Below are 27,500 nucleotides of genomic sequence, written 5' to 3'. Positions count from 1 at the left end.
GCACAGATACTTATAGGAGTACTCATAGAAGTACAACTACTCATAGAAGTACAGCTGCTCATAGAAGTACAGTACAGGTAGTAAAGTAAGCAGAATCATCGCAGTGGTGCTATGTCCCGCTTCCGCCGCTAGGTGGCGGGAACGCATCTCTGTGGGAACAGGTGACATGTTCTGTTGCCATGGTGATGACGCTGGTGACTTTAGCGCCGTTGAGACGTCCCTAACAGCGTTTCATGCCGTATATTCAGGTTACAAACACCGGTATTCTTCCTCCGGTTGGACTTGTTTGGTTTTATTTACGTTGTAACTGTAACGGCGGACCGGTCAACACCAGCCGTTAGATTGATCCCGGTGATCGGACGCCCGTTAGGCCCCGGTTTCCCATGATGCCTCGCTTTATTGTGTCTCGTAGCTCCGGGAGATGATAGGAAAGTGACACAGCCGCCCTCCCCTCCCCATCACCGACATGCCCCACCAGGCAGGACGCTGTTAGCCGGCGGAGGCTCGTCTGTTCACCGACGACACGCACACCGTTTTAACCGACAAACCTCGACGGTGTCTGTTTGTTTTAGCCTGAAGGTAAGACAACGAGCTGCCGTAGCGTCGTTAGCCGCACAAGCTAAGCTAGCGTGATTAAAGCGTCATACGTACTTCCTCTGTGGGGATGGATAGCTTCATTCAAAGACGGGTTTTTAATCGTGTGTTTTATATCATCAGCAGGTTGACTTCATCGGTTTAACACGTCATGTCCGTTTGTTTCTCTCGGAATCGGTGCGTTTATTAACACGGTGGCAGCTGTTTATGTGTCACCCGGACATCTATCGACATCTAGTCATGTTTGGTGGATTCAACGCGTGCCGAATGTTCCAGAAGTCGTCCACAATGTCAAAAATATCGCTTATATTCAGTGCTGTGTTGTCGTTGTTTGCGTGTGTGGGGCGGGCTGTTGTTTTGGTGACGGATTGTAAGGGAGTTTGGTGTGACGTTCACTAGATTGGCGTGTTGTTTTCAAGCTCTTGTTTAACTGGACAGCTCCTCCCCGGACAGCTGCAGTACATAACATTAGCTGCAAGGACGGGCCTTTGTGATGACCGCAGGGAAATGCAGTGATGCAGGCATCCTCCGGTGCATCAGGGTGGGAAGTCAAAGAGACAAAGAAGGTCATGCATTCACTGATGTAAGACTGGAACGGTGGTGTGAGGTCGTGATGATCCGGTGGATCCTGACTGAAGCTGAGACTGTAACGTTGGTGTGAAGTCATGATGATCCGGTGGATCCTGACTGAAGCTGAGACTGTAACGTTGGTGTGAAGTCATGATGATCCGGTGGATCCTGACTGAAGCTGAGACTGTAACGTTGGTGTGAAGTCATGATGATCCGGTGGATCCTGACTGAAGCTGAGACTGTAACGTTGGTGTGAAGTCATGATGATCCGGTGGATCCTGACTGAAGCTGAGACTGTAACGTTGGTGTGAAGTCATGATGATCCGGTGGATCCTGACTGAAGCTGAGACTGTAACATAGGTGTGAGGTTGTGATGATCTGGTGGATCCTGCCTGAAGCTTTAAGACTGTAACGTTGGTGTGAAGTCATGATGATCCGGTGGATCCTGCCTGAAGCTTTAAGACTGTAACGTTGGTGTGAAGTCATGATGATCCGGTAGATCCTGACTGAAGCTTTAAGACTGTAACGTTGGTGTGAAGTCATGATGATCCGGTGGATCCTGACTGAAGCTTTAAGACTGTAACGTTGGTGTGAAGTCATGATGATCCGGTGGATCCTGACTGAAGCTTTAACACTGTAACGTTGGTGTGAAGTCATGATGATCTAGTGGATCCCGACTGAAGCTTTTACACAGTAACGTAGGTGTGAGGTTGTGATGATCCGGTGGATCCTGCTGTGAAATGGCTTTGGGGTGCTGTCCGCAATGCAGGTGCTGAATTGTAAAGGGGCGAGGAAAGTATCCCAGTCAGTGCTTCATACTGGTTCACCATCAGTTGTTTATCTGCCTTTTTCTTTAATATCTATTATTATTGCTGTTACAGGTGTTTAGATGTTTTCTGAAACATTAAGGTGTGCTTGGATGTAGATTATTATTTATATTATTATTATTATTATGAATAATAATAACAGACATGGGACAGGAAGGAGCTGGAGTTAATTTTGAGGCTAAGGCTGGTAGCTAATAGCTAATGTTTCATGCTGCTGCTGCAGTTCATTGATTATTTATGTCCTCTGTATGAGGAAGTGCTGGTTTGTGTATGAAGAAAACGAGGACGTGGAAAGTCATCATGCTGGTTTGACTCCGTCGTTTGAAAACAGACAGTGACTGATGGACCTGCATTTACCTCCCACATTGTTTCTGAACAAAGAGAGCTCAACTTTATTGTCTCTGTGATTCACTGGAGTTCTGTCCTCCTCCGTCACCTCGGCGTCGGCGTACGAGCCGTGATTTCAGGTGCGGTCACGTCTTTCCAAACAGAAAGCTCTCCACGGCAATTCCAGGAAAAGAGCCGGGATGAGAGATACGCTGGCGGCGCGGGGGTTTATCGGAAGGTCTCCACGTTACTCGTCATCAATAATAAATGATCTCCTCGGCTTTTATGGCACGTCGCTGGCTCTGCTTGTAATCACCATGCTTTTCCTTTTTCCTCTGTGAGACAGAAGAACATCACACACACTGTTGGGACTGGGGAGTGTGTCCAGCGAGGTGTTGTGGGATTTATAATTCATGTTGGTGAGCTGATGATGTAAGAGTGAGAAGCTCTGGGATGTTTTATTGAAGCACTCTCATGTATGCAGGCAGAGGCTTTCTGGGCGCTCAGCAGGGGTGTTGCAGGGATCAGTGTGCTCTCAGCCCAGTACAGCTGTCTGGCAGCGGGCGGGGATGCTGGGATGCTGAGTCTGGTTGTGGCTTCCAGGGGAGGCGGGGCCTGTTTGAGAACGCCACGCCTAGTGTCAATGTGATGTCTTGTGTTCTACTGACCCTGGTATGGACATGGAAAGAGAAGATTTTCCAGCATCTGTCTGTCTGTTTTATTTTTTAGTGAAGAGTCGCTTTTCTAATTTACCACTTTAATTTCAATTTGACCTGAATTTTCTTACTTATCTTCTGTGCTGAGAAAGGGTGTGTCCTTAAATTACAATATCAGAGTTAGCGGGTCCTTAAAAAGTCTCAAATCCAATCATTTGAAAATGATGTCATGTTTAAATGTCTTTAATGTGATTTAAACAGGTCTTAGGTATGTAGTCATAGGATTACTAAGCACAGACACAGTTTGGCAGAACTCACTCAGCTTTAATGACTTATTTGCTCTTTTTTTTATCAATGAACAGGGTTACAGTTTGTACACTTTCTTGGTGAGTTGAAGTGCCAAGTGGCTTCGGTTGTGAATGGGTTTGATGGTATTATCCAACGGTGATTAGCTCGATTTGTCATCTAAAGCAGATCTTGGCCGACGGAGTAACGTTGGATCACATCCCAAAACCCGGATGTTTAGAGGGAATGAGTGAGAATTAACGACCTGTTTGCAGACGGACCGAGCTCGTTTATCGTCTTCTCCTTCCCTCTCCTTATCAACTTGTTTTCTGTCGCATGTGTCTGCAGGTTGTGAAGCTGGTGTGTGAACATAATCAGCCATGGCATCATCAAACGTGAACCTGGAGAATCAGCTGCAAAGCGCACAGAAAAACCTGCTCTTCCTGCAGCAGGACCATGCCAGCACGTTGAAGGGGCTGCATGCAGAGATCCGCAGACTACAGCAGCAATGCACAGGTGAGCTCGGCTAGGAGAAAATGGTCCTATTTCTCTCTGCTGGCCACCAGGGGGCGACTCCTCTCTGGTTGTATAGAAGTCTATGAGAAAATGGTCCTACTTCTCTCTGCTGGCCACCAGGGGGCGACTCCTCTCTGGTTGTATAGAAGTCTATGAGAAAATGGTCCTACTTCTCTCTGCTGGCCACCAGGGGGCGACTCCTCTCTGGTTGTATAGAAGTCTATGAGAAAATGGTCCTACTTCTCTCTGCTGGCCATCAGGGGGCGACTCCTCTCTGGTTGTATAGAAGTCTATGAGAAAATGGTCCTACTTCTCTCTGCTGGCCACCAGGGGGCGACTCCTCTCTGGTTGTATAGAAGTCTATGAGAAAATGGTCCTACTTCTCTCTGCTGGCCACCAGGGGGCGACTCCTCTCTGGTTGTATAGAAGTCTATGAGAAAATGGTCCTACTTCTCTCTGCTGGCCACCAGGGGGCGACTCCTCTCTGGTTGTATAGAAGTCTATGAGAAAATGGTCCTACTTCTCTCTGCTGGCCACCAGGGGGCGACTCCTCTCTGGTTGTATAGAAGTCTATGAGAAAATGGTCCTACTTCTCTCTGCTGGCCACCAGGGGGCGACTCCTCTCTGGTTGTATAGAAGTCTATGAGAAAATGGTCCTACTTCTCTCTGCTGGCCACCAGGGGGCGACTCCTCTCTGGTTGTATAGAAGTCTATGAGAAAATGGTCCTACTTCTCTCTGCTGGCCATCAGGGGGCGACTCCTCTCTGGTTGTATAGAAGTCTATGAGAAAATGGTCCTACTTCTCTCTGCTGGCCACCAGGGGGCGACTCCTCTCTGGTTGTATAGAAGTCTATGAGAAAATGGTCCTACTTCTCTCTGCTGGCCACCAGGGGGCGACTCCTCTCTGGTTGTATAGAAGTCTATGAGAAAATGGTCCTACTTCTCTCTGCTGGCCACCAGGGGGCGACTCCTCTCTGGTTGTATAGAAGTCTATGAGAAAATGGTCCTACTTCTCTCTGCTGGCCACCAGGGGGCGACTCCTCTCTGGTTGTATAGAAGTCTATGAGAAAATGGTCCTACTTCTCTCTGCTGGCCACCAGGGGGCGACTCCTCTCTGGTTGTATAGAAGTCTATGAGAAAATGGTCCTACTTCTCTCTTGATGTATTATCTCAGTAAACATTGTAAACATGAGTTTATGGTCTCAATCTCTAGTTTCAAGTCTTCTTCAATCCAGCATGATGTTCATTTAGTACATTATGGTCCATTTAGAGTCCACCAGACCAGGAAGCAGGGGATGCTTTAGTGTAGGTTTTGTTCATCAGATCCACAGCCCAAATATGGTCACTTCCTTTACTGTTGCAAAACTAGCGCATTAAAGAACTTCATGATAAAACAGCAAATGAAACAATAAAGTATTCTGAGCTGGCTCAGATCGGCTCTATAACCTAAATGGATATTTGAGACCAAAGACAACAAGATGCTGTGGTGCCACTATTAAAGCTTTTAGAGAGAACATGATGACTTATGGGAAATGCACTCAAGCACCAGTGTGTGTGTGTGTGTGTGTGTGTGTGTGTGTGTGTGTGTGTGTGTGTGTGTGTGTGTGTGTGTGTGTGTGTGTGTGTGTGTGTGTGTGTGTGTGTGTGTGTGTGTGTGTGTGTGTGTGTGTGTGTGTGTGTGTGTGTGTGTGTGTGTGTGTGTGTGTGTGTGTACCGTAGCGATGCAGGACCTGAGCTTCCCGACAGTAACGGATATGCTCTTCCACAAAGGGAGGAAGTAAAGATGGAGACTCTGGGTCCTGATTTCCCCTCCTGTCCTGAGCTCACCGGTCCAACTCTCTCCCTAATCTTGTCAAGTGAATACTTGAGCTGTGTTTGGTGCACATGTCAGTGCTTTCCATATGGCAGTGTGTCAGGAGTGTGTGTCCCGTTGCGACCTCATGTGACGCAGACATGAAAGTAACGCTCTCCTTTTTCTTCTCCTCTTCACAGATCTGACATATGAGCTCACCGTGAGGAGCTCTGATCCCTCAGGTAAGCCCCCGTCCAAGTGTATCATCACTTTTGCTACAGACATACAATGTGTGTGTGTGACATGCCTGGTTTTCCCTGGTTTGATATATTGATCGTAGTTATGGTAGTTAAGGGTGCAGCTTTACTTTGAAACACGTGATTCAAAGTGTGAATGTGCAGCAGGAGCAACGCTCTGTTTCCTGATTAGAAAGTCAAACCCGGGAAGCACTGCAATGTGGGACTCCCTGCTGTTCAGTAGCACTCCCACTGCCCAGTACCCCCCCTCTACGTTACCATGGCAATGAGATGGAGCCGCAACAGTGGTCTGATTAAGCCTCAGCTCCTCTGCCTTTATGCTGGTCCAGTCAGGGAGGCCCCCTGACTTATTTACGTCTGTGTGTGTGTGTGTGTGTGTGTGTGTGTGTGTGTGTGTTTAACGTGGCTGGCCCCGATCAGAGGCACGATCACGTTAGCGTGGGACATGTCAGAGATTGGAGTGCAGGAAATGAGATTATGTGTCACAGTGCTAATGCACAGGCAGCAGCCGGCTCCGTGCTGCAGGGCCCAGCTGCTCCGACGGGGGGAAATATACCAGCAAAACAGACGAAAACAACCATCTGGATTTAATAGGAGACTACATATATTTGACTGTATATAGATGATACATGGTTGCATTTCATTCCACGGTTTTTGCACGCATAGAAAATGTCTTGTTGTTCCATAAGATGTCAAAATATGAATGTTTAAAAAAAAGTCGAATGTTTTTTTATAGAATACCATCGTTGAAGACGGCCTTTGAAGCACAATGTAGTCATACCATTGTGTGTAATACATATGACTACATATCAGTTTTCTCCTGTATTACACACAATGATACCTGTGATGTAGTTAAATTAGTGAAAGCAGCAACCATAGAGCTTCATTCTCAGTCGGCTACTTTATAATGTAAACGCCACTGAGAGACTTCACAGAAGGAGGATGTAAACAGTGTCCATAGCTAACGTTATAACAGCATTCAATAATATAACACATGACATCATTGGTGTTCTAATGTGACGACGTCATCAGTACACGTACTTAATTGTTCTTCTGCAGAGATACTGGGTTTTTATGTTGTAGAGATACTGGGTTTTTATTTTATAGAGATACTGGTTTTTATATTTTGTAGAGATACTGGGTTTTTATTTTATAGAGATACTGTTTTTTATTTCGTAGAGGTACTGTTTTTTTATTTTGTAGAGATACTGGTTTTTATTTCGTAGAGGTACTGTTTTTTTTATTTTGTAGAGATACTGGTTTTTATTTCGTAGAGGTACTGTTTTTTTTATTTTGTAGAGATACTGTTTTTTATTTTGTAGAGTTACTGGGTTTTTATTTTGTAGAGATACTGTTTTTTATTTTGTAGAGATACTGTTTTTTATTTCGTAGAGATACTGGATTTTTATTTTGCAGAGATACTGTTTTTTATTTTGTAGAGATACTGTTTTTTTATTTTGTAGAGATACTGGATTTTTATTTTGTAGAGATACTGTTTTTTATTTCGTAGAGATACTGTTTTTTATTTCGTAGAGATACAGTTTTTATTTTGTAGAGATACTGTTTTTTATTATGTAGAGATACTGTTTTTTATTTCGTAGAGATACTGGATTTTTATTTTGTAGAGATACTGTTTTTTTATTTTGTAGAGATACTGTTTTTTATTTTGTAGAAATACTGTTTTTTATTTTGTAGAGATACTGGTTTTTTATTTTGTAGAGATACTGTTTTTTATTTTGTAGAAATACTGTTGTTTATTTTGTAGAGATACTGTTTTTTTATTTCGTAGAGATACTGGATTTTTATTTTGTAGAGATACTGTTTTTTTATTTTGTAGAGATACTGTTTTTTATTTTGTAGAAATACTGTTTTTTATTTTGTAGAGATACTGGTTTTTTATTTTGTAGAGATACTGTTTTTTATTTTGTAGAAATACTGTTGTTTATTTTGTAGAGATACTGTTTTTTTATTTTGTAGAGATACTGTTTTTTATTTTGTAGAAATACTGTTTTTTATTTTGTAGAGATACTGGTTTTTTATTTTGTAGAAACTGTTTTTTATTTTGTAGAGATACTGGTTTTTTATTTTGTAGAGATACTGTTTTTTTATTTTGTAGAGATACTGTTTTTTATTTCGTAGAGATACTGGTTTTTTATTTTGTAGAAACTGTTTTTTATTTCGTAGAGGTACTGTTTTTTTATTTTGTAGAGATACTGTTTTTTATTTCGTAGAGATACTGGTTTTTTATTTCGTAGAGATACTGGTTTTTTATTTCGTAGAGATACTGTTTTTTATTTCGTAGAGATACTGTTTTTTATTTCGTAGAGATACTGGTTTTTTATTTTGTAGAGATACTGTTTTTTATTTCGTAGAGATACTGTTTTTTATTTCGTAGAGATACTGTTTTATTTCGTAGAGATACTGGGTTGTTCTGGGTTTTTCCACCACATATAGCAGATGTCGGTCCACATTAATACGGCTCAGTGAACTCATCATATTGACAATTGTGAGCTTATTTTATTATTAATGTCAGACAGCCGGTCTTCTGCTGGAAAACCATTAAAATAAGAAGAGAAGGCGTCCAGATGATCCGTGTTCTTTGTGATTTTGGCGCTCACATGTGACAGCGCTGCTACACAACTCTCACGTTAATGATTTGTTTCAAAATGCTGTTCAGAAACACAATAAAGGTTGGTACAGGTGGGCGGGGCGGCGGCGGCACAGTGGTGAAGGTCAGAGAGCACCGCTGCTGTTGTCTACCAGACGTAACGTGAGACCGGAGGTCAGATGAGTCTCCACAGGATGCTGTCTGTCTCCGGGCAGACCGTCACAGTCGGTGTCTGCTCTTAATGCACCGATAACGATGGGTCCATCCGGGGATACCAATGTCTCCGGCCTCTCCTGTGCACTTATTTATGTCTGTTTACTACATCTGTGCATACATATCACTATCATTAACATGGTGTTGTTGTTGTTGTGTGCAGACAGCGGTGAAATCCGCTGCAGGGAGCTGCAAAGGAGGTGCGAGGAGCTGGAGGCCCAGCTGAAGAAGAAGGAGGAGGAGAACACAGAGCTGCTCCGGGACCTCGAGCAGAAGAACGCCATGATCTCCGTCCTGGAGAACACCATCAAGGAGCGGGAGAAGAAGTACCTGGAGGAGCTGAAGATGAAGAGCCACAAGCTGGCCGTGTTGTCGGGCGAGCTGGAGCAGAGAGCGAGCACCATCGCTTACCTCACCTCGCAGCTCCACGCCACCAAGAAGAAGCTGTTGGCCGGCAGCTCGTCCGAGGCCAGCCCCAACGTCAGCCCCGTCAGCTCCTACAAGCCCACGCCCCCGCCGGCCAAAGACAGGCAGCCAGAAACCCCGCGGCGACGCATGAAGAAGAGTCTCTCGCAGCCGCTGCACCCCGAGTTGACCGAGGTGTATCGGCTCGGCCCGGACGGCCGGCGGTTGGTCCTGCGGGAGACGGTGGACGCCATGCCCGACCCCACGCCCTTCCTCCAGGCCGGGAGAGACTCCCCCGAACCGCAGGTGGTGCGAGAAAGGCCCGCCGTCATCCCGCCCATCGCCTCCGAGCGCTCCCCTTTGACCCCGCTGGGCGCCGCGGCCAGCCCTCGACACAGCCCCGCCCGGGACCGTCAGTACAGGGCCCACGTGGGCGTGGCCCACCGCATCCCGCATGGCACCCCTCCCCTGGCCCCGCCGCAGGCCGAGCTGGAGACACTGGCGGTGGACCAGGTCAAGGAGGAGAAGGTCGTCAGGAAGCGCTCGGGAACCGACAGGACAGTTTAACCCTTCCAACGCTGACGTGTACACTGACGTGCACGTCTCCTCAATACACGCCGCAAGAGCAGGAAGGAGCCTGAGCCCACTGTGTAGCCTCCGCTTCGTACGCAGCACTGCAATATGAAAAAAAAAGTATCATTTTGTCCGCGGTATTCCAGAAAGACTTGTTTTTTCTTTGCGTTAGAACAAACGATGACTATAAAGCATGCCAAACGTTTCTTCTCCACAAGCCGTGAAAACTTGTATTATACACAGACTTTCTGCTGTCTTCATTCTGTCTTTGACGCCGTGCAAACAACCAATCCTCAGCCAAATATCTGCATCAGTGCCTGCTCCACCGACCCACCGTACACATGTAGTCCTGGTATCTTCTCAACGACCGCCCGGTCAACGCCCTGTATAACCAGCTGTCTGCCGCTGCGTAGGATAGAACCACAAGATCATAACGTAATACTCCCCCAGTGTCTTTCATCTTCTTCTGATAGAACAGCGTTACCTGTGAGCTGAACTTTCACCTTTTCCTTGGTTGGCCTGCAGAAACACCGGCGGTGCACACGCGTAGAGGCAGTATGAAACGATGGTAACACTGTGTGTGTGTGTGTGTGTGTGTGTGTGTGTGTGTGTGTGTGTGTGTGTGTGAGAGAGAGAGTGTGTGTGAGAGAGTGTGTGTGAGAGAGAGTGTGTGAGAGAGAGTGTGTGAGTGAGTGAGTGAGTGAGTGAGTGAGTGAGTGAGTGAGTGAGTGAGTGAGAGAGAGAGAGAGACAGAGCTGATGACAGCCATAAGAGTTAGGTTTGGCTTAATAATAATTATAATACTGAACAATATCCACAGATGTTATTTGTGATATGCGGGCATTTTTTGAAAATACTACTGTAATAGGATTTTGTGATATTATTAAGTGTACTTTATAAAGGCTGTACATTTCTAATGAATTATAATTATTCTTTTTTTTATTGTTTAATAGAGAACACAAACACCTTATATTGACGGTTGTCACGGCAACATGACGGTAATTATAATCACGTAATAACCTGCTTTTCACGTTAACATGGCTTGTACTGGAACGTATATACACGTATTGATTAACAGAATAAAGCAATGCTTTTTTGGGCGTTGGGTCACTTGGTTTTTGTTCGTGCAGATTGGTAACATATTTAAGAAAAATACTTGAATGCATGTCCTGGTAAGATAGATTCACATCATGTAAGGGATAGTTTCATTATTATATTAAATAATTATTATTATAAAATGTCTTAAAGTGATGATCAAGGAGTATCTGTTGAAAAGAACAACCACTCTGTATAATGTTAATAACTTCATTGTCAGTTTGATTGAAAGTGTAGAATCAGCATCAACAATCTCAGTGAACTTTACTATTAAATGAGGACAAAACAACAGACAACAATTAAGGACATTTCTTTTTTTAATGGGTTATGAAATAATGTGCATGGGTTTTTAATGAAAAGTCCCAGAAACACCAGTTTCCTCAAATGTGTGTGTGTGCACTTCCACCACTAGGGGTCCCCCTTCTATCACACTCAAAAGCTTCATGTGAAATGGGACAAAACAACACAATATGACTTTACTTTAGAGCAATACATTATTACATCTTTGGATGGAAAACTGAAAATAAACGAGTAGCTGCTGAAATAGTCCGCTGATAATGAAAAAAAAACCCAAATAACTGTGAGACTGCACACCGGCTTGATGTCAACACATTGGCTGACACAATTCACGTTGTTTCTTCTAGCAGCTGGCGTGATTACATGTGGAACAAGTCCTTAAATACTGAATGCTAAAGAGGCTGTTTGAAACTCAGCTTTATTTCATTATTAATTCATTAACAAATATCAGTGTGAATGATAGTGTCCCCTGGTGGCCAAATCACTGTATATACTTGAATAAAACTTGTGGGTAATTATTAAAACGCTGCCACATTTAGCTCCAAACGTTAAAAAAGGTGGTGTGAATTTTTTAATGTGTGTTAACTTAAAAGTATAAAATAATTATAATATAATCTCAATTTAAAATCTAAGTGTTGTCTTGATGAAGTGATGTTTTAAATATGAATATATTATCTTAGTAGCTAACTAGCATTGGTAGCGTGGGAGTGACCTGTCACTCAGCAGGTAAGCCCCGCCCCCTAAAGCATCACCTGCTTTCTTGTCTGGTGGACTCTAAATGGACCTGTCAATCAGCAGGTAAGCCCCGCCCCCTAAAGCATCGCCTGCTTTCTGGTCTGGTGGACTCTAAATGGACCATGTCTCCAAACCTGCACACGTATGTTTTATTGATGCTATACTGTGACTTTTTTCAACACACTATGACATGATATACTATGACGAATTATACGGTGGCTTTTTATGACTTTACAATCACTTTTTACCACATTTTATGAATTTTGTCGACTTTTCACTTCTTTTTCGACATACTATACTATGACCTTTTTTTTTTACCTGAAAAATTTGACGATGACTTTTTATGACTATTTTGGACTTACTTAACGCTCACTTTGGTTGACATATGATACGTTGGCGTTTCATGACTTTTTAATCACTTTTTACCACATTTTATGAATTTTGTCGACTTTTCACTTTTTTTTCGACATACTATACTATGACCTTTTAATTTTACCTGAAAAATTTGACGATGACTTTTTATGACTATTTTGGACTTACTTAACGCTCACTTTGGTTGACATATGATACGTTGGCGTTTCATGACTTTTTAATCACTTTTTACCACATTTTATGAATTTTGTCGACTTTTCACTTTTTTTTCGACATACTATACTATGACCTTTTAATTTTACCTGAAAAATTTGACGATTACTTTTTTTTTACTATTTTGGACTTACTTAACGCTCACTTTGCTTGACGTATGATACGGCGGCATTTTATGACTTTTTAATGACTTTTTACCACATTTTATGAATTTTGTCGACTTTTCACTTTTTTTTCGACATACTATACTATGACCTTTTAATTTTACCTGAAAAATTTGACGATTACTTTTTTTTTACTATTTTGGACTTACTTAACGCTCACTTTGCTTGACGTATGATACGGCGGCATTTTATGACTTTTTAATGACTTTTAACCACATTTTATGAATTTTGTCGACTTTTCACTTTTTTTTCGACATACTATACTATGACCTTTTAATTTTACCTGAAAAATTTGACGATTACTTTTTTTTTACTATTTTGGACTTACTTAACGCTCACTTTGCTTGACGTATGATACGGCGGCATTTTATGACTTTTTAATGACTTTTTACCACATTTTATGAATTTTGTCGACTTTTCACTTTTTTTTCGACATACTATACTATGACCTTTTTTTTTTTTTCCTGAAAAATTGGACAATGACTTTTTATGACTATTTTGGACTTACTTAACGCTCACTTTGCTTGACGTATGATACGGCGGCATTTTATGACTTTTTAATGACTTTTTACCACATTTTATGAATTTTGTCGACTTTTCACTTTTTTTTCGACATACTATACTATGACCTTTTTTTTTTTACCTGAAAAATTGGACAATGACTTTTTATTACTATTTTGGACTAACTTAACGCTCACTTTGGTTGACATATGATACGTTGGCGTTTCATGACTTTTTAATCCCTTTTTACCACATTTTATGGATTTTGTCGACTTTTCACTTTTTTTTCGACATACTATACTATGACCTTTTTTTTTTTTACCTGAAAAATTGGACAATGACTTTTTATGACTATTTTGGATTTACTCAACGCTCACTTTGGTTGACATATGATACGTTGGCGTTTCATGACTTTTTAATGACTTTTTACCACATTTTATGAATTTTGTCGACTTTTCACTTCTTTTTCGACATACTATACTATGACCTTTTTTTTTTACCTGAAAAATTTGACGATGACTTTTTATGACTATTTTGGACTTACTTAACGCTCACTTTGCTTGACGTATGATACGGCGGCATTTTATGACTTTTTAATCCCTTTTTACCACATTTTATGAATTTTGTCGACTTTTCACTTTTTTTTCGACATACTATACTATGACCTTTTTTTTTTACCTGAAAAATTTGACGATGACTTTTTATGACTATTTTGGATTTACTCAACGCTCACTTTGGTTGACATATGATACGTTGGCGTTTCATGACTTTTTAATCCCTTTTTACCACATTTTATGAATTTTGTCGACTTTTCACTTTTTTTTTGACATACTATACTATGATCTTTTTTTTTTTACCTGAAAAATTGGACAATGACTTTTTATGACTATTTTGGACTTACTTAACGCTCACTTTGGTTGACATATGATACGTTGGCTTTTCATGACTTTTTAATCCCTTTTTACCACATTTTATGAATTTGTCGACTTTTCACTTTTTTTTCGACATACTATACTATGACCTTTTTTTTTTTTTTTACCTGAAAAATTGGACAATGATTTTTATGACTATTTTGGACTTACTTAACGCTCACTTTGGTTGACATATGATACGTTGGCGTTTCATGACTTTTTAATCCCTTTTTACCACATTTTATGAATTTTGTCGACTTTTCACTTTTTTTTCGACATACTATACTATGACCTTTTTTTTTTTTTTTTACCTGAAAAATTGGACAATGATTTTTATGACTATTTTGGACTTACTTAACGCTCACTTTGGTTGACATATGATACGTTGGCGTTTCATGACTTTTTAATCCCTTTTTACCACATTTTATGAATTTTGTCGACTTTTCACTTTTTTTTCGACATACTATACTATGACCTTTTTTTTTTTACCTGAAATATTGGACAATGACTTTTTATGACTATTTTGGACTTACTTAACGCTCACTTTGCTTGACGTATGATACGGTGGCATTTTATGACTTTTTAATCCCTTTTTACCACATTTTATGAATTTTGTCGACTTTTCACTTTTTTTTCGACATACTATACTATGACCTTTTTTTTTTTACCTGAAAAATTGGACAATGACTTTTTATGACTATTTTGGACTTACTTAACGCTCACTTTGGTTGACATATGATACGTTGGCGTTTCATGACTTTTTAATCCCTTTTTACCACATTTTATGAATTTTGTCGACTTTTCACTTCTTTTTCGACATACTATACTATGACCTTTTTTTTTTACCTGAAAAATTTGACGATGACTTTTTATATGACTATTTTGGACTTACTTAACGCTCACTTTGGTTGACATATGATACGTTGGCGTTTCATGACTTTTTAATGACTTTTTACCACATTTTATGAATTTTGTCGACTTTTCACTTCTTTTTCGACATACTATACTATGACCTTTTTTTTTTACCTGAAAAATTTGACGATGACTTTTTATGACTATTTTGGACTTACTTAACGCTCACTTTGCTTGACGTATGATAAGGCGGCATTTTATGACTTTTTAATCCCTTTTTACCACATTTTATGAATTTTGTCGACTTTTCACTTTTTTTTCGACATACTATACTATGACCTTTTTTTTTTACCTGAAAAATTTGATGATGACTTTTTATGACTATTTTGGACTTACTTAACGCTCACTTTGCTTGACGTATGATACTGCGGCATTTTATGACTTTTTAATCCCTTTTTACCACATTTTATGAATTTTGTCGACTTTTCACTTTTTTTACGACATACTATACTATGACCTTTTTTTTTTTTACCTGAAAAATTGGACAATGACTTTTTATGACTATTTTGGATTTACTCAACGCTCACTTTGGTTGACATATGATACGTTGGCGTTTCATGACTTTTTAATGACTTTTTACCACATTTTATGAATTTTGTCGACTTTTCACTTCTTTTTCGACATACTATACTATGACCTTTTTTTTTTTTTTTACCTGAAAAATTGGACAATGATTTTTATGACTATTTTGGACTTACTTAACGCTCACTTTGGTTGACATATGATACGTTGGCGTTTCATGACTTTTTAATCCCTTTTTACCACATTTTATGAATTTTGTCGACTTTTCACTTTTTTTTCGACATACTATACTATGACCTTTTTTTTTTTTTTTACCTGAAAAATTGGACAATGATTTTTATGACTATTTTGGACTTACTTAACGCTCACTTTGGTTGACATATGATACGTTGGCGTTTCATGACTTTTTAATCCCTTTTTACCACATTTTATGAATTTTGTCGACTTTTCACTTTTTTTTCGACATACTATACTATGACCTTTTTTTTTTTACCTGAAATATTGGACAATGACTTTTTATGACTATTTTGGACTTACTTAACGCTCACTTTGCTTGACGTATGATACGGTGGCATTTTATGACTTTTTAATCCCTTTTTACCACATTTTATGAATTTTGTCGACTTTTCACTTTTTTTTCGACATACTATACTATGACCTTTTTTTTTTTTTTTACCTGAAAAATTGGACAATGATTTTTATGACTATTTTGGGCTTACTTAACGCTCACTTTGGTTGACATATGATACGTTGGCGTTTCATGACTTTTTAATCCCTTTTTACCACATTTTATGAATTTTGTCGACTTTTCACTTTTTTTTCGACATACTATACTATGACCTTTTTTTTTTTTACCTGAAAAATTGGACAATGACTTTTTATGACTATTTTGGACTTACTTAACGCTCACTTTGCTTGACGTATGATACGGTGGCATTTTATGACTTTTTAATCCCTTTTTACCACATTTTATGAATTTTGTTGACTTTTCACTTTTTTTTCGACATACTATACTATGACCTTTTTTTTTTACCTGAAAAATTTGACGATGACTTTTTATGACTATTTTGGACTTACTTAACGCTCACTTTGCTTGACGTATTATACGTTGGCGTTTCATGACTTTTTAATCCCCTTTTACCACATTTTATGAATTTTGTCGACTTTTCACTTTTTTTTCGACATACTATACTATGACCTTTTTTTTTTACCTGAAAAATTTGACGATGACTTTTTATGACTATTTTGGACTTACTGAACGCTCACTTTCCTTGACGTATGATACGGTGGCTTTTTATGACTTTTTCGACATACTATACTATGACCTTTTTATTTATAAAATTGAAGCAAATCAGCATTGACAACTTTTCCTCACTGAACCTGACATGGAGGCAAACAATTTGTAATGGGTCTGTCATCTCCCCACTGGTTTCTGCTGCTGCTACATTTATATGAATCTCCTTGTTGGGTGAATCAAACGGACCCACAAGGCTTTTTCCCCTCATGAGGTGTGGTTTCAACCCTGGAAGTAAAATGACCACAGACTACAGACAAGCGATTAAAATACATTTTATTTGGGAAACATATTTGGTTAAACTTCACTTTGCAGTGAAACTAAATATAATCAATGATAAAATAAATTTGTATAAAATAATATCCTCCTTAATTTCAGTTTCACATTTACAGTTCAAAAAAGGCCACTTAATGCATTTTTACAGGACCATCAATGAGGGACATTTAAAGACATCAATATACACATTCTACAAACAAAACATATACTTTGTTCTCACTCGTGTTCAGAAAAATAAAAGCATTCCTCGTCTCGCAGTTTATCATTATTTCAAACTTTTGACTTGAGATCTTTGTGATTCTCACAGCAGAGCAGATCTAAACACAACTTCAATGTAATTTTTACAGAGGAAAATATGTTTTTAAATCCTTCTTTTGGCACGCCGCCACAGAAACGGCTTTTTAATTTTCATTAATGAAGGAAGTGCCTTGTTTTCGTTCTGAAACCGATGTTAACTCAGTTATGATTTATCAAGCGCTAATGTAGTTTCTTCTTCTTTATTTGTTTCTTCTTCTGTGAACTCTGGCTCACAGAAAACATGAAATAGATACCGTTTGTTGATCAGAGAATCAGTCGTGCCGTGCTTCGTCACTGTGCGGGCTCTAATCTCTTTCCCGGTGATGTCATTTCCTTCTGATGAGAGTCTGGACAGAGAGGAGACCATGTGTTACTCAGAAACATGAATCATTACAGTCCAACAGAAGAGGGGGATGTGAAGGTGCCAACCTGAACCCGTGAGAGTCAGCCGTTTTAATTCTTCCTCCAGCTGCTCGTCGGTGATATGGAAGTGGCCTGAAGGCACCGCGGGCAGAGCGGCGAGCAGGTCGGCGCCCGGGAGCCTCGGATCCCCGGGGCCTCGCACGCCGTTCGTTGGAACTTCGGGTAAACTTGAGATGGCATCCGGCTTCGACTCGTCCATCAAAGATCTCAGTTCCTCCTCCAACTCATCCATGTTTTCATCTACGGAAACAACAAAACAAACTCGGATCCTCTCGATATTCACACATACAAGCGTATTAAAGACGCAGAAACAGATACAGCATACCTGCGCCGGTCACGCCGCTCGATATGGTTTGGTTCACCTCGTCTTGAGTGTCACACAACTGTAGAAAGAAACATGAAGATGTGTCAGATTCAATGAAAAGAGAAAGATCACGTAGGATTAACAGGGAATAAACAGCTACTGCACCTCCTGGATTTGATCCACGAGGCTCTCAGCGTGTTCAACGGTCACGTCCTTCAGAGAGAGTCTCAGGGCCGAGACGCCCGCCTGGTAGGCTTGTATGACCTAGAACACACACACACACACACACACACACACACACACAGACACAGACACAGACACAGACACAGACACACACACACACACACACACACACACACACACACACACACACACACACACACACACACACACACACACACACACACACACACACACACACACACACACACACAGACACACACACAGACACAGACACAGACACAGACACAGACACACACACAGACACACACAGACACACACAGACACACACACACACACACACACACACACACACACACACACACACACACACACACACACACACACACACACACTTTACAAGTCTGACAATGCTTACATTTTTATTATTAAAAAAAACAATAAGTTAATTGCTGTTAATTTCCATTATAGAGATATAATATGGTCACCAGTGACGTAGAAAAAGCTTATAACTTAGCTTGTAAAGTACAGCTTTGGGTTGACTGACTAGTATTTGTTTGTTTGGTCTCATAGTAAATATGTTTCATTTTAAGGCCTGAATTTATGACGACTGTGTTTGAAGGCGCCTGTAGTTGCTAAGAAAAGGGCCACTAGAGGGCGCTTTATGTCTGTGTAGTAAATCCAGTTGACGTGAGCATTGCATGCTGGGATCGAGACACCTCAGGCCTGATGCTCACACGGTAGATAAGTTTAACGATAAAAAAAAAATCCTTTATGTTTATTTACCTTTATATATTTTTAAATGTATGATCATTGATTGTTTCTGTGACGCAATAAAAGTATTTGTTTCCAAAAATATAATCTGATTCCAATATGTTTTTGGACCATTTTAAGCAGCTTTTGATGATTCTCAGGATTATCTGTGATAGCCCTGTCGTGCTGCTGTTCTCTCACCAGTTTATCAGTCTGAGACTGGGCGATTCTGTCCAGGATTCCTCTGATGGACTCCAGTTTGGAGAACAAGCCGTCAGCTCTCTTCTCCACCCGTTTCCTGCCCCTTAAACACCTCAGAGCCTGTGAGACACACATATTACATTTACATTCATATACCCACTCAACACAGTTCATACAACACAATCACCTGTTGTTAAATGTAATCCGTACTTGTGATTTCTTCCCTTCCTGGATCAGCACCCTCGCCTCCTCTTTGCACCTGCACTTAGACAATGCAAAGCTTTAGCAATAATCACAAGAAAGCCTGAATTTCAGAACGATTTAAATGCAATATAATCCTTCTGATTATTAACCAAATAATGGGGGAAAAGATCATTGATTCATTCATTTCTCAGCTGGAATGACTAATAATAATATCTTCTTGTACATCATGATGGTTCTACTTTAAGCTCATATTCGAGTTGATGTACTTGTCAGCCTCGAGGATCAGCTTCTCCACCCGCTCTCCCAGCAGCTTCTCGCTGCGCTGCAGCTGGTAGATGCCCAGATCCACGTCGCAGACCGGCGAGACGTGATCCTGCCCGGCCTGGCAAAACTTGACAATCTGTAAAGAAAGGCGACAACTTTATACCAGCAACTACGGGATATTCATTCATCAGCTTTGTCGTGAATCTAATTATATTGCAGCATTGAGAGTTTGTTCACCTTCTCGCCTTCGTGCAACGAAACCATCACCTGCTTGTCCCTCTGCAGCTGCAGGAGAGCCATGCACAGGGAGCTCTCGTCAGGACAGACGTCCGAGGAGAGAGCACACAGCTCCTGAAACGACAGGACGGAGCGGCCGGAGAGCTCGCTGCTGCGGTACACCTTCAGCAACTCGGCTGCTTTCTCCTGCAACGTGGAAATCAAAAGGTCTTTATTTTAGAAAACTTCAGGGAACTATTTTACTTGTTTGTTTGTTCAAACTTTAAAGCATTTCAACAAAGCTTTGTGTTGTTTGGAGACCTTTTTACTGCAGACAAATATCGGTTATCAGTCTCCTGGATTAGTAATAATAATCCATATTGGCCCTGAAAAAGCCATATTTGTTGTTGTTTACATTTTTATTCAGATTGTATACTATATTTAATTAAGCTAATTTATTTGTTAAACAGCTCAGAGTTCCTCCACCTTCTCCAAAGTCATATTCAAGCACTTTCCAAGCATTTCCAGGTGCATTTCCATGCTTTTCCAGCCCCTTCCAGCTGTGGTAAACTCCATCTTTGTATCAATCCAATGGTCAGTATTCAGTCTACTTATGATGTCACTTGTTCATCACATTAAATGAGATGTTATTGTCCTCTAAACAACCAACATGATGTTTGGAGACAGCTTTTTACAGAAGGACCACAAATGAAAGGAAAACTAATTCCACTAACAGATCCACAGAAATATAATCACCAACTATTTTCATCATCTGTTCATCATCAAAAGGCATTTTTCATAAAGAAATGTCAGAAAATGCTGTTTTCAGTCCCTCAAATATGGAGATCTTCTTGTCTCTGTTCTATCATAGATGTCATCACATACAACACACATTTCAAGACCTTTAGTATAAATCCAAGCACTTTTCAAACCTTGAAAACACCACACTAAAAGACAAGTGTTTTCAAGGATTTCCAGCACCCGTACCAACCCTGTCTGTTCCAGAACAGCACATTGCTGCCACGAATACAACTCAAACACTGATATTGTAAATTCACACCAGGAAACGCAGAATAAACCAACCTTGACGAGTTCAATGACAATGAAAGACTCCTCCAAAGCCACCCGGTTGCTCCCCAGAAGGGTGGAGAAGGTCCACTTCAGAGGTTTCACCAGCAGCAGGCCAACCCCCCAGGACAGCCAGCCACAGTCCACATTGGCAGCAAACTCCGACTCCCTCTGGATCTTCCCACATCTGGCAGAGTTAGATGCAACCAGATCAGAGCAGTTCCAACTACCGCCACAGAGGGCGCTAGAAGCAACGAACCTCAAATCTTATGGACTGGCGCTTTAAATAAACAAAGTGGACAACATCACCACAGATGTTATAAAACTGTATAGCAAGTTATGTTTTCAAGAGACAAAGTGAAACTAAAGTATCGATCTCACTACACTTATCAATATCAATACCAACGCTGGTATCGATACTTGGATCGATCCTGCAGTGACAACGTTAAACGTACCTCGCCATGGACCGGACGACAGTCGGTAAGCCCAGCGGGGACTTGTCCTTCCTCCTGAAGGTCTGGTTCAGATCCCGCAGGCTGACACACAGCGCGTCCCGGTCCCTGCAGCTCCTCACCACCAGAGCCGTCCAGAAGTCCATCTTGCTGTCCCAGTCCGTGGTGTTGACCTCCCGGTTCTCACTGAAGTCCGAGAACATGAAGTTCATCCGCTCGTCGTCGTCCCACTCGGCCGGCCAGCTCATGTTTCCGGAGCTACACGAACTTTAAAAACCCGTTTTATTTAGACGAGTAGATCTGACGGCGTTAGCTTAGACTCACGTTAGCTTAGCTTCTAACCAACTGCGCTCGCTCTTAACGAACAAACCAAACGTCACCGCTTCAACTCAAATATCATCCGTTGAAGGGAAACGTCAAGAGCGGTGGCGGCGACCGAAGCGATCCCCTCCTCACTTCCACCGTGATGCAGTCACAACGCAAGCTAACGTTAGCTATCGAGTTAGCTCAGCTAGCGACGCCCGCTCGCGCTTAGCTAACAAACAAACGTACCACGTCATCGGCGTTAACAGTTAAAGGTACCCCACCTTCACTACACCGTGATGCCTTTAAATAGTCGGCTAACACGAGCTCTGCTAACATGTCAACACAACAACATACGGGCGCGCGCGTTTGAGAACTCGGAACCGCGCGAAGGGGCGGTCACGCGGGTTAACCCCCCAAAGAGATGAAGTTAACTCCGCCCGCGCGGACCATCCGGACGACAAAGCAAGCGCGTCTATTACTCTACTCACGAAGACTACATTTGCGCCATTTTTATGCGCATTTTATGCGCATTCCTGCAACAGACGCGACGTTTTCGACGTCAGTGTGTACAAAGTGCTTCTTCTGTGTAATTCGTCTTCTCGTTGAATGTGGTTTATTCCCCTTTGATTGTGCAATAAAGATAATTAAAAAGTGCTTTACATGCAAATCGCCTATTATTATATTATTATTAATATCATTGGGGTTTTTTGAAGCATAAAACAGGACACTGGACCTTTAAGGGGCCTTAAACTGGATTTAATCATAATCCATTCCATGTGCAAATTTCCATAATTAAATGCAGTTCACAACTGTAAAAAAAAACAAAATTCATAACTTTTACATACAGTCACACAATTCTTGTATAATGCCTGTCAAATAACTTATTTGTAATAATCCCCAAGCTTGCTATGGTCTCTCATTTCGCCCAAAAAGGGTATTTTGGATAATATCTTTACAAAAAACCTTCTAAAATCAGGTTCACATTTTCAGTTAATTTGCTCATGCCTCAGACTGGCTCTGATCCCAAGTTATTATTGCAGAACGAATAATAAATACAATCAAAACAAAATTCAGGGGCGTCAGAATATGAACACAATGAAGGATTGAAAGTATTTTGTGATGGTAAGTATTGCTTGTTTTACAGAGTTATATCGTATCTAATGTACTATGTCATGCAAAAAATGCTCCATAGATAAACTTCACTGTGTAACTTACAAAACCGTAAACGTTTTAAAGTCAATACAATATCGGGTCTCATCCAGTGAATAATGCAGTCAATGCACATGCACGTCATTTTCATATTAGTAAAATGCAGTATACAATATAATGTTTTTGAAAAATACTTCTGCCTGGATTTATGGTTGGCAGAAGAGAAGCAGCAAGGCGGTAGTGCCATGACGGCACTTAATGTTATTGATGCTGTGCATTTCCACATTATTTCATTCAGATGTTAAGAGATGCATAAAAATAGACTAATCGTTTAGTTGGTTGCCTCGCTTGAAACGCCACGTGAAACAGCAGACCTTAGGTTACATGGCTTAAACTTTTATTTTGTTGTTGCAGTCTTTCATTTATTTGGCACGTGTTGATAAATGCTTAGAAACTCCTCCTTCTGAGTGCAGCTACTTGGCACTGAGATCCACCACCAGGTGCTGGTAGGCCAGCGTGTTGCCCTTGAAGCTGGCAGCCAGCAGCATGTCCTTGTTGTCGACGGATACCAAGCTGAACGCTCGCGGCGCCCTCATGTTGAGCTCCTGGAAGGGCTGGAAGCGCTGGGTGAGGTCGTCCCACAGGTACACTCTGGAGAAGGAGAAATCACTCCCGAGGATGAGGTACTGGCGGAGGCCCACCGTGAATGGATACACCGCCATCGAGCCTCGGGAGGGAAGAGTCTGGATCTCCGTGAAGCGCTGCCCTTCCCAGCGGAGGATCTTGGAGTCGCCAATGAAGCGCGTGAGGCAAAGGTAGAGAACCTTCCTCACCCAGAAGTGCTTCACCATCTGCACGTCGGCGAGCTCTGTGATCTGGGAGAAGAAGGCGAACTGCTTCTGGCCCCGGTTCCACTGGTAGACCACCGGCGGCTGCGAGGCGCTGGAGAGGATGAGGTGAGGCTTCCCCCCGACGTCGAGGAACTCCACGTGCGTGTCCCGGTGCCAGGGATGGAGGGACTGGTGGGTGTAGAAGCCGTTGCTGTTCCAGCGGTAGATGCTGGTGGAGCCCGCCTTGGAGCTGTCCGCTACCACGAAGTACCACTCGTCGTCCAGCTGGAAAGTCTCCACGAAGTTGGGCTTACGCACGTGGGTGGTGTCGATGTCTTGGATCTTCACAAAGCGCTGCGGGTCCTCCTCCCACCTGTGAGAACGGAAACGGTTGCCATGATAGTCCCAAAGAAGAATTTGGGAAATACGATTTCCTGCCGACAGTCAGCTGAGAAGATCGATGCTACTCTCGTGGTCGTACGATAACATGAAGATATAATTTACCATAATGTAAAAACCAAACAAAAACAGAAAAAAGAAGAAGATATGATGTGTTTGTGAGCTGGTTTAGGTTTGAGTTTAGAGGCTGAGGCTCACAGGGACCTTGGTGTGTCAGAAGCCCAAGCACAATGCATGCTGGTACATGTAGGCTGCCACAGAACAGGAGAACCTTGCTTTCCTTAGCTACTACAGCACACACTGAGTCATTGTATTGCTTCAAATGACTACATTTACCATAAACAGTGATTGGACATCCACATAAAAGCTCAGATTTTTGTTCTAAACGCTAAAGTTCAACAGGTTACAGGGAGATCGGACGGATCAAGCCTTACTTGTAAATGTGAGATCCACCAAAAAGTTGAGCAACAACCATGTAGAGACTGTTGCTTATCACCACTGGTTTGCAGTACACAGCGGAGCGAGCTGCGGAGACAGAAGCAGAGGAAGCCATGAGGACGTCGGGAAAAGGTACCATACTTTCTGTTTTCAACGCCGAGGAGAGACTTACAGGTGATGTTATGAGACTTCCTGAAGACCAACTCCACGTGATCCCAAACAAACAAGGTGCAAAACCCCGAATCAGGCTGAGCAAAGACCACGAACTGGTCCCCGTTGAACTCGTAGGACTCCACGGACACGGAGTGGAAGGGGAAGGTTTCATACACGGCAAAGTCTGATGGGAAGAGACAGAATTACAGTTTTCAGAAAACAAGAAGAAACGCCATGATGTGTTCGAGGTGGAGGGGGGAGGGGGAGGGGGGGGGGACCTGCGGTGATGCAGTTGAAGTCCCGCGGTGCGAGGTCACGGATCCGGCGACCCTGGAACTCAAAGGGGCTGGCACAGTAGATGGCGGGGACCGACGTGTTGGTCTTCTCCATCCAGTCGACCAGCCATTTGATTTTACAGTCGCAGCGGAACGCGTTCCCCCGCAGGTCTCTGAGGAACAATCAGAGAAACCAGTTTCAACACAAGCTCAAATAAAAAAAATACCTCATTTTAACGCTTTTAGATCAGCTTGTTTTTATTTTTTGTGTTTGTGTGATTTTTTTCTTGTGAAGCAAAAAAACAAAACTATTCTTTTTATTGTGTGAATCATAAAATACCAATTAAATTTAATGAAATATTGCCCACCTATTTAACAATATATGTTGAAAAAAATCTATGTATTTTCTTATACCAATTTCAAGCACATATATCATGACTAGTTGTCTATGTCATGATTATCTGTATGAAAATAATTATGATTCACAATATTATAAAGATAATCATCAAAATATAAAAAAAACGTCATTAAAACATCCTGGAATCACGTTACATTCAGGTAAGAAACACATATATAATTGTACCCCCAAAGATATCTTTATTAATGAAAAACAATCAAATAATCTTAAATAAGATAATCATTAATCATAAGGTCTCCCTGCATAAATACATTTATTTTGTATCCTGTATTTTATTTTAAAGGCTCTATTTTTCAGTTCTCCACCTTGATAGCGAGCTAGACGGCTCTGACTTCTCATGAAAATGCCACGATCAACGTCTGGTGAGTTTTTTTAGTTTATTTTCTGTAATCATGACATCCTTTTATTACTTCAGTGAAGGCTTACAAGTCTGTGAGGATGTCCAGATGTTTGAAGAGCTCTCTTGGCAGCTGCTGCAGGTTGTTGTTTGAAAGAGATCTGACACAAAACAACAAAAACACACGAGAAGAGTTATTGATTGCATGATATGAAGCTATTAAAGAAAACTGCGTACCTGCTCAAACGATGAGGTTTCTAACTGTGTTTTCAGCTCAGCACAATACTCACAGGTGAGTCAGAGACTTGAGTCCTCTGAGGGTGAACTTGGACAGAGCCTGGATGTCATTATTCTCAATGAACCTGAGGAGAGAACAAACAATCTGGTTAATTCAGCCGATATTAGCACGGCGCCTCCTTTAACATGTAAAGTTGACCTTGAATTCTGGAATCAAACTTTGCTGGAAGCTTCACACCAGAATCCAGATGGATCCCAGTTGCTGCTCGCTTCTTTGAAAGCATTTGGAGAATCGCAGTCATTCTTCTCCTGGCTAATTGAGTTTACACCGTCCAAGTAATTAGACAAAAAAGGCTTAGAAGAAGAAGAAGACACACACAAGTCGGGAGTGCTGCAACCCACTGGAAACATCACTTCCTCTTATATGGCGAAAAAGCATCACCGTGGTAACGGCGTTCAAGGCGTCCCCCCAATCTTCAACAGTAATAATTCTCAGTGTCTGGAGGCTCTTCTAACCAAATTTGAGGTGGATACGGCCAACACATGAGGAGGCATGCATACAAGTGTAAAAACTGATTTTTTGTAGCGCCTCCAAGTGGTTGATTTGATTAAAACTTTCAGGATATGTTCCAGGGAGATATGTCAACATATCCTGCAAGTTTCCTGATGACGGGGTGAAAGGTTCTGGAGTTATGGGTATTGATTTCCAGAGCCCCGCCCCTCTGATGTTCATTGATTTAATAACTTCTGAATCAGATAAATATTTTATTATTTTTCTGATTATTTTTGTATTTGATAGATCCTAGTTACCAAACCCAATAACATATAAATAAATAAACACTGCAAAGTAAAAATAAAATAAAAATGAGCGACTCTTGACGGTAAAAGCTGATTTCACGTCCTTGATTGATTTTTTAATTAACCCCTTCAGACCCGGCTTCCATTACAACAGTTGTTTTTTTTTAAACTTTCTGGAACATTTAACACCACTCGAACCCTCAAATCCATTGAATTGGACGTTTAACAACCAATCAAACGGCAGTATAGCTTCCATATGAACACAATACACTGAAGAGGCATGGCAGGACGACACGTCGGAGTTAGGATCATTTCAACACTTTTATCAACATTTAGAGATATTTGTGCCAACATTTCATAGTGTTGATATAGTATTGAGTATTATAATAAGAGTATTACGGAGGTCTGGTCGGATGTGATGAAAGTGGGACTTCATTAGCATTCACAGCGATGCAGGGAGGGAGGCTGCAGCCAAGGCAGGAGGCACCGCCAGCACAGCGGCGAGCCATCAAGCCCACGACTTTCTAAAGCCCATCAATCCACAGAATGGCAGATTCATGAGCCCCCCCCCCCCCCCACAGAGAGAGAGAGAGAGAGAGAGAGAGAGAGAGAGAGGGGGGCTTTTCTTTGCCATGATGCAGAGACACTCTTGGAATCTCACAGCCTTGAGTTTTCCATTCACTTTGCAGGGAATTAAAGCTGACTGTAATTCATCATTCACAATAAACAAGAAAATGAACAAATCTGCTGAAAACTTTACTTTCCAGCGAGCTTGTGCAGCCTTTGTCAAACAATTACAGCAGATTGGTAAATGCAAAGCATAATGTAAGCTGACTCAGCAACAGTTACTCAGCAGTATTTATTTAAACGTTCCCTTCTGTTT

The 27,500-nt window shown here is 41.4% G+C and overlaps 3 protein-coding genes across 3 annotated transcripts in view; 1 reads left to right on the top strand and 2 right to left on the bottom strand.

Moving 5' to 3' along the window:
- Positions 1–326: 326 nt before the first annotated feature.
- Positions 327–10,196, top strand: ccdc92 (coiled-coil domain containing 92). The gene is made up of 4 exons (XM_084025863.1): positions 327–579; positions 3,608–3,775; positions 5,768–5,809; positions 8,809–10,196. Exons 2-4 carry the CDS (start codon positions 3,640–3,642, stop codon positions 9,615–9,617), a joined length of 987 nt encoding a protein of 328 aa, XP_083881989.1. The 5' UTR covers positions 327–579; positions 3,608–3,639; the 3' UTR covers positions 9,618–10,196.
- Positions 10,197–16,898: 6,702 nt separating this feature from the next.
- On the bottom strand, positions 16,899–21,852 carry chmp7 (charged multivesicular body protein 7). Its single transcript, XM_084024553.1, has 10 exons — positions 21,281–21,852; positions 20,841–21,012; positions 19,779–19,964; positions 19,544–19,677; positions 19,284–19,332; positions 19,074–19,193; positions 18,105–18,203; positions 17,961–18,018; positions 17,642–17,875; positions 16,899–17,559 (listed from the first exon to the last, which is right to left on the bottom strand). The coding sequence occupies exons 1-10, from the start codon at positions 21,523–21,525 to the stop codon at positions 17,504–17,506; spliced, it is 1,353 nt and encodes a 450-aa protein (XP_083880679.1). The 5' UTR covers positions 21,526–21,852; the 3' UTR covers positions 16,899–17,503.
- A 476-nt stretch (positions 21,853–22,328) lies between these two features.
- Positions 22,329–27,500, bottom strand: part of lgi3 (leucine-rich repeat LGI family, member 3) — an 8,969-nt gene continuing 3,797 nt past the window's right edge. Inside the window, exons 4-9 of the mRNA XM_084025157.1 lie at positions 25,873–25,944; positions 25,672–25,743; positions 24,831–25,000; positions 24,572–24,736; positions 24,396–24,486; positions 22,329–23,935 (exon numbers count right to left, since the gene is read on the bottom strand). Coding sequence (XP_083881283.1) covers positions 23,206–23,935; positions 24,396–24,486; positions 24,572–24,736; positions 24,831–25,000; positions 25,672–25,743; positions 25,873–25,944 — 1,300 coding nt within the window. The 3' untranslated portion in view covers positions 22,329–23,205. The remainder of the gene's footprint in view (positions 23,936–24,395; positions 24,487–24,571; positions 24,737–24,830; positions 25,001–25,671; positions 25,744–25,872; positions 25,945–27,500) is intronic.

This window comes from Eutrigla gurnardus (assembly GCF_963514095.1).
Source record: "Eutrigla gurnardus genome assembly, chromosome: 13".
Lineage (NCBI taxonomy): Eukaryota > Metazoa > Chordata > Actinopteri > Perciformes > Triglidae > Eutrigla > Eutrigla gurnardus.
Note: the sequence above shows the minus strand (reverse complement) of the source record. Positions and strands in the feature narration are given on the sequence as shown.

Excerpts from the sequence above, each read along its gene's own strand:
- ccdc92 (XM_084025863.1), top strand. The coding sequence starts at position 3,640 with ATGGCATCATCAAACGTGAACCTGGAGAATCAGCTGCAAAGCGCACAG. Across the intron at positions 3,776-5,767 it reads ACTACAGCAGCAATGCACAG|ATCTGACATATGAGCTCACC; the intron begins GTGAGCTCGGCT and ends TCCTCTTCACAG. Across the intron at positions 5,810-8,808 it reads GAGGAGCTCTGATCCCTCAG|ACAGCGGTGAAATCCGCTGC; the intron begins GTAAGCCCCCGT and ends TGTTGTGTGCAG.
- chmp7 (XM_084024553.1), bottom strand. The coding sequence starts at position 21,525 with ATGAGCTGGCCGGCCGAGTGGGACGACGACGAGCGGATGAACTTCATG. Across the intron at positions 19,965-20,840 it reads TTGTCATTGAACTCGTCAAG|GAGAAAGCAGCCGAGTTGCT; the intron begins GTTGGTTTATTC and ends TCCACGTTGCAG. Across the intron at positions 17,876-17,960 it reads GAGCGGCGTGACCGGCGCAG|ATGAAAACATGGATGAGTTG; the intron begins GTATGCTGTATC and ends TTGTTTCCGTAG.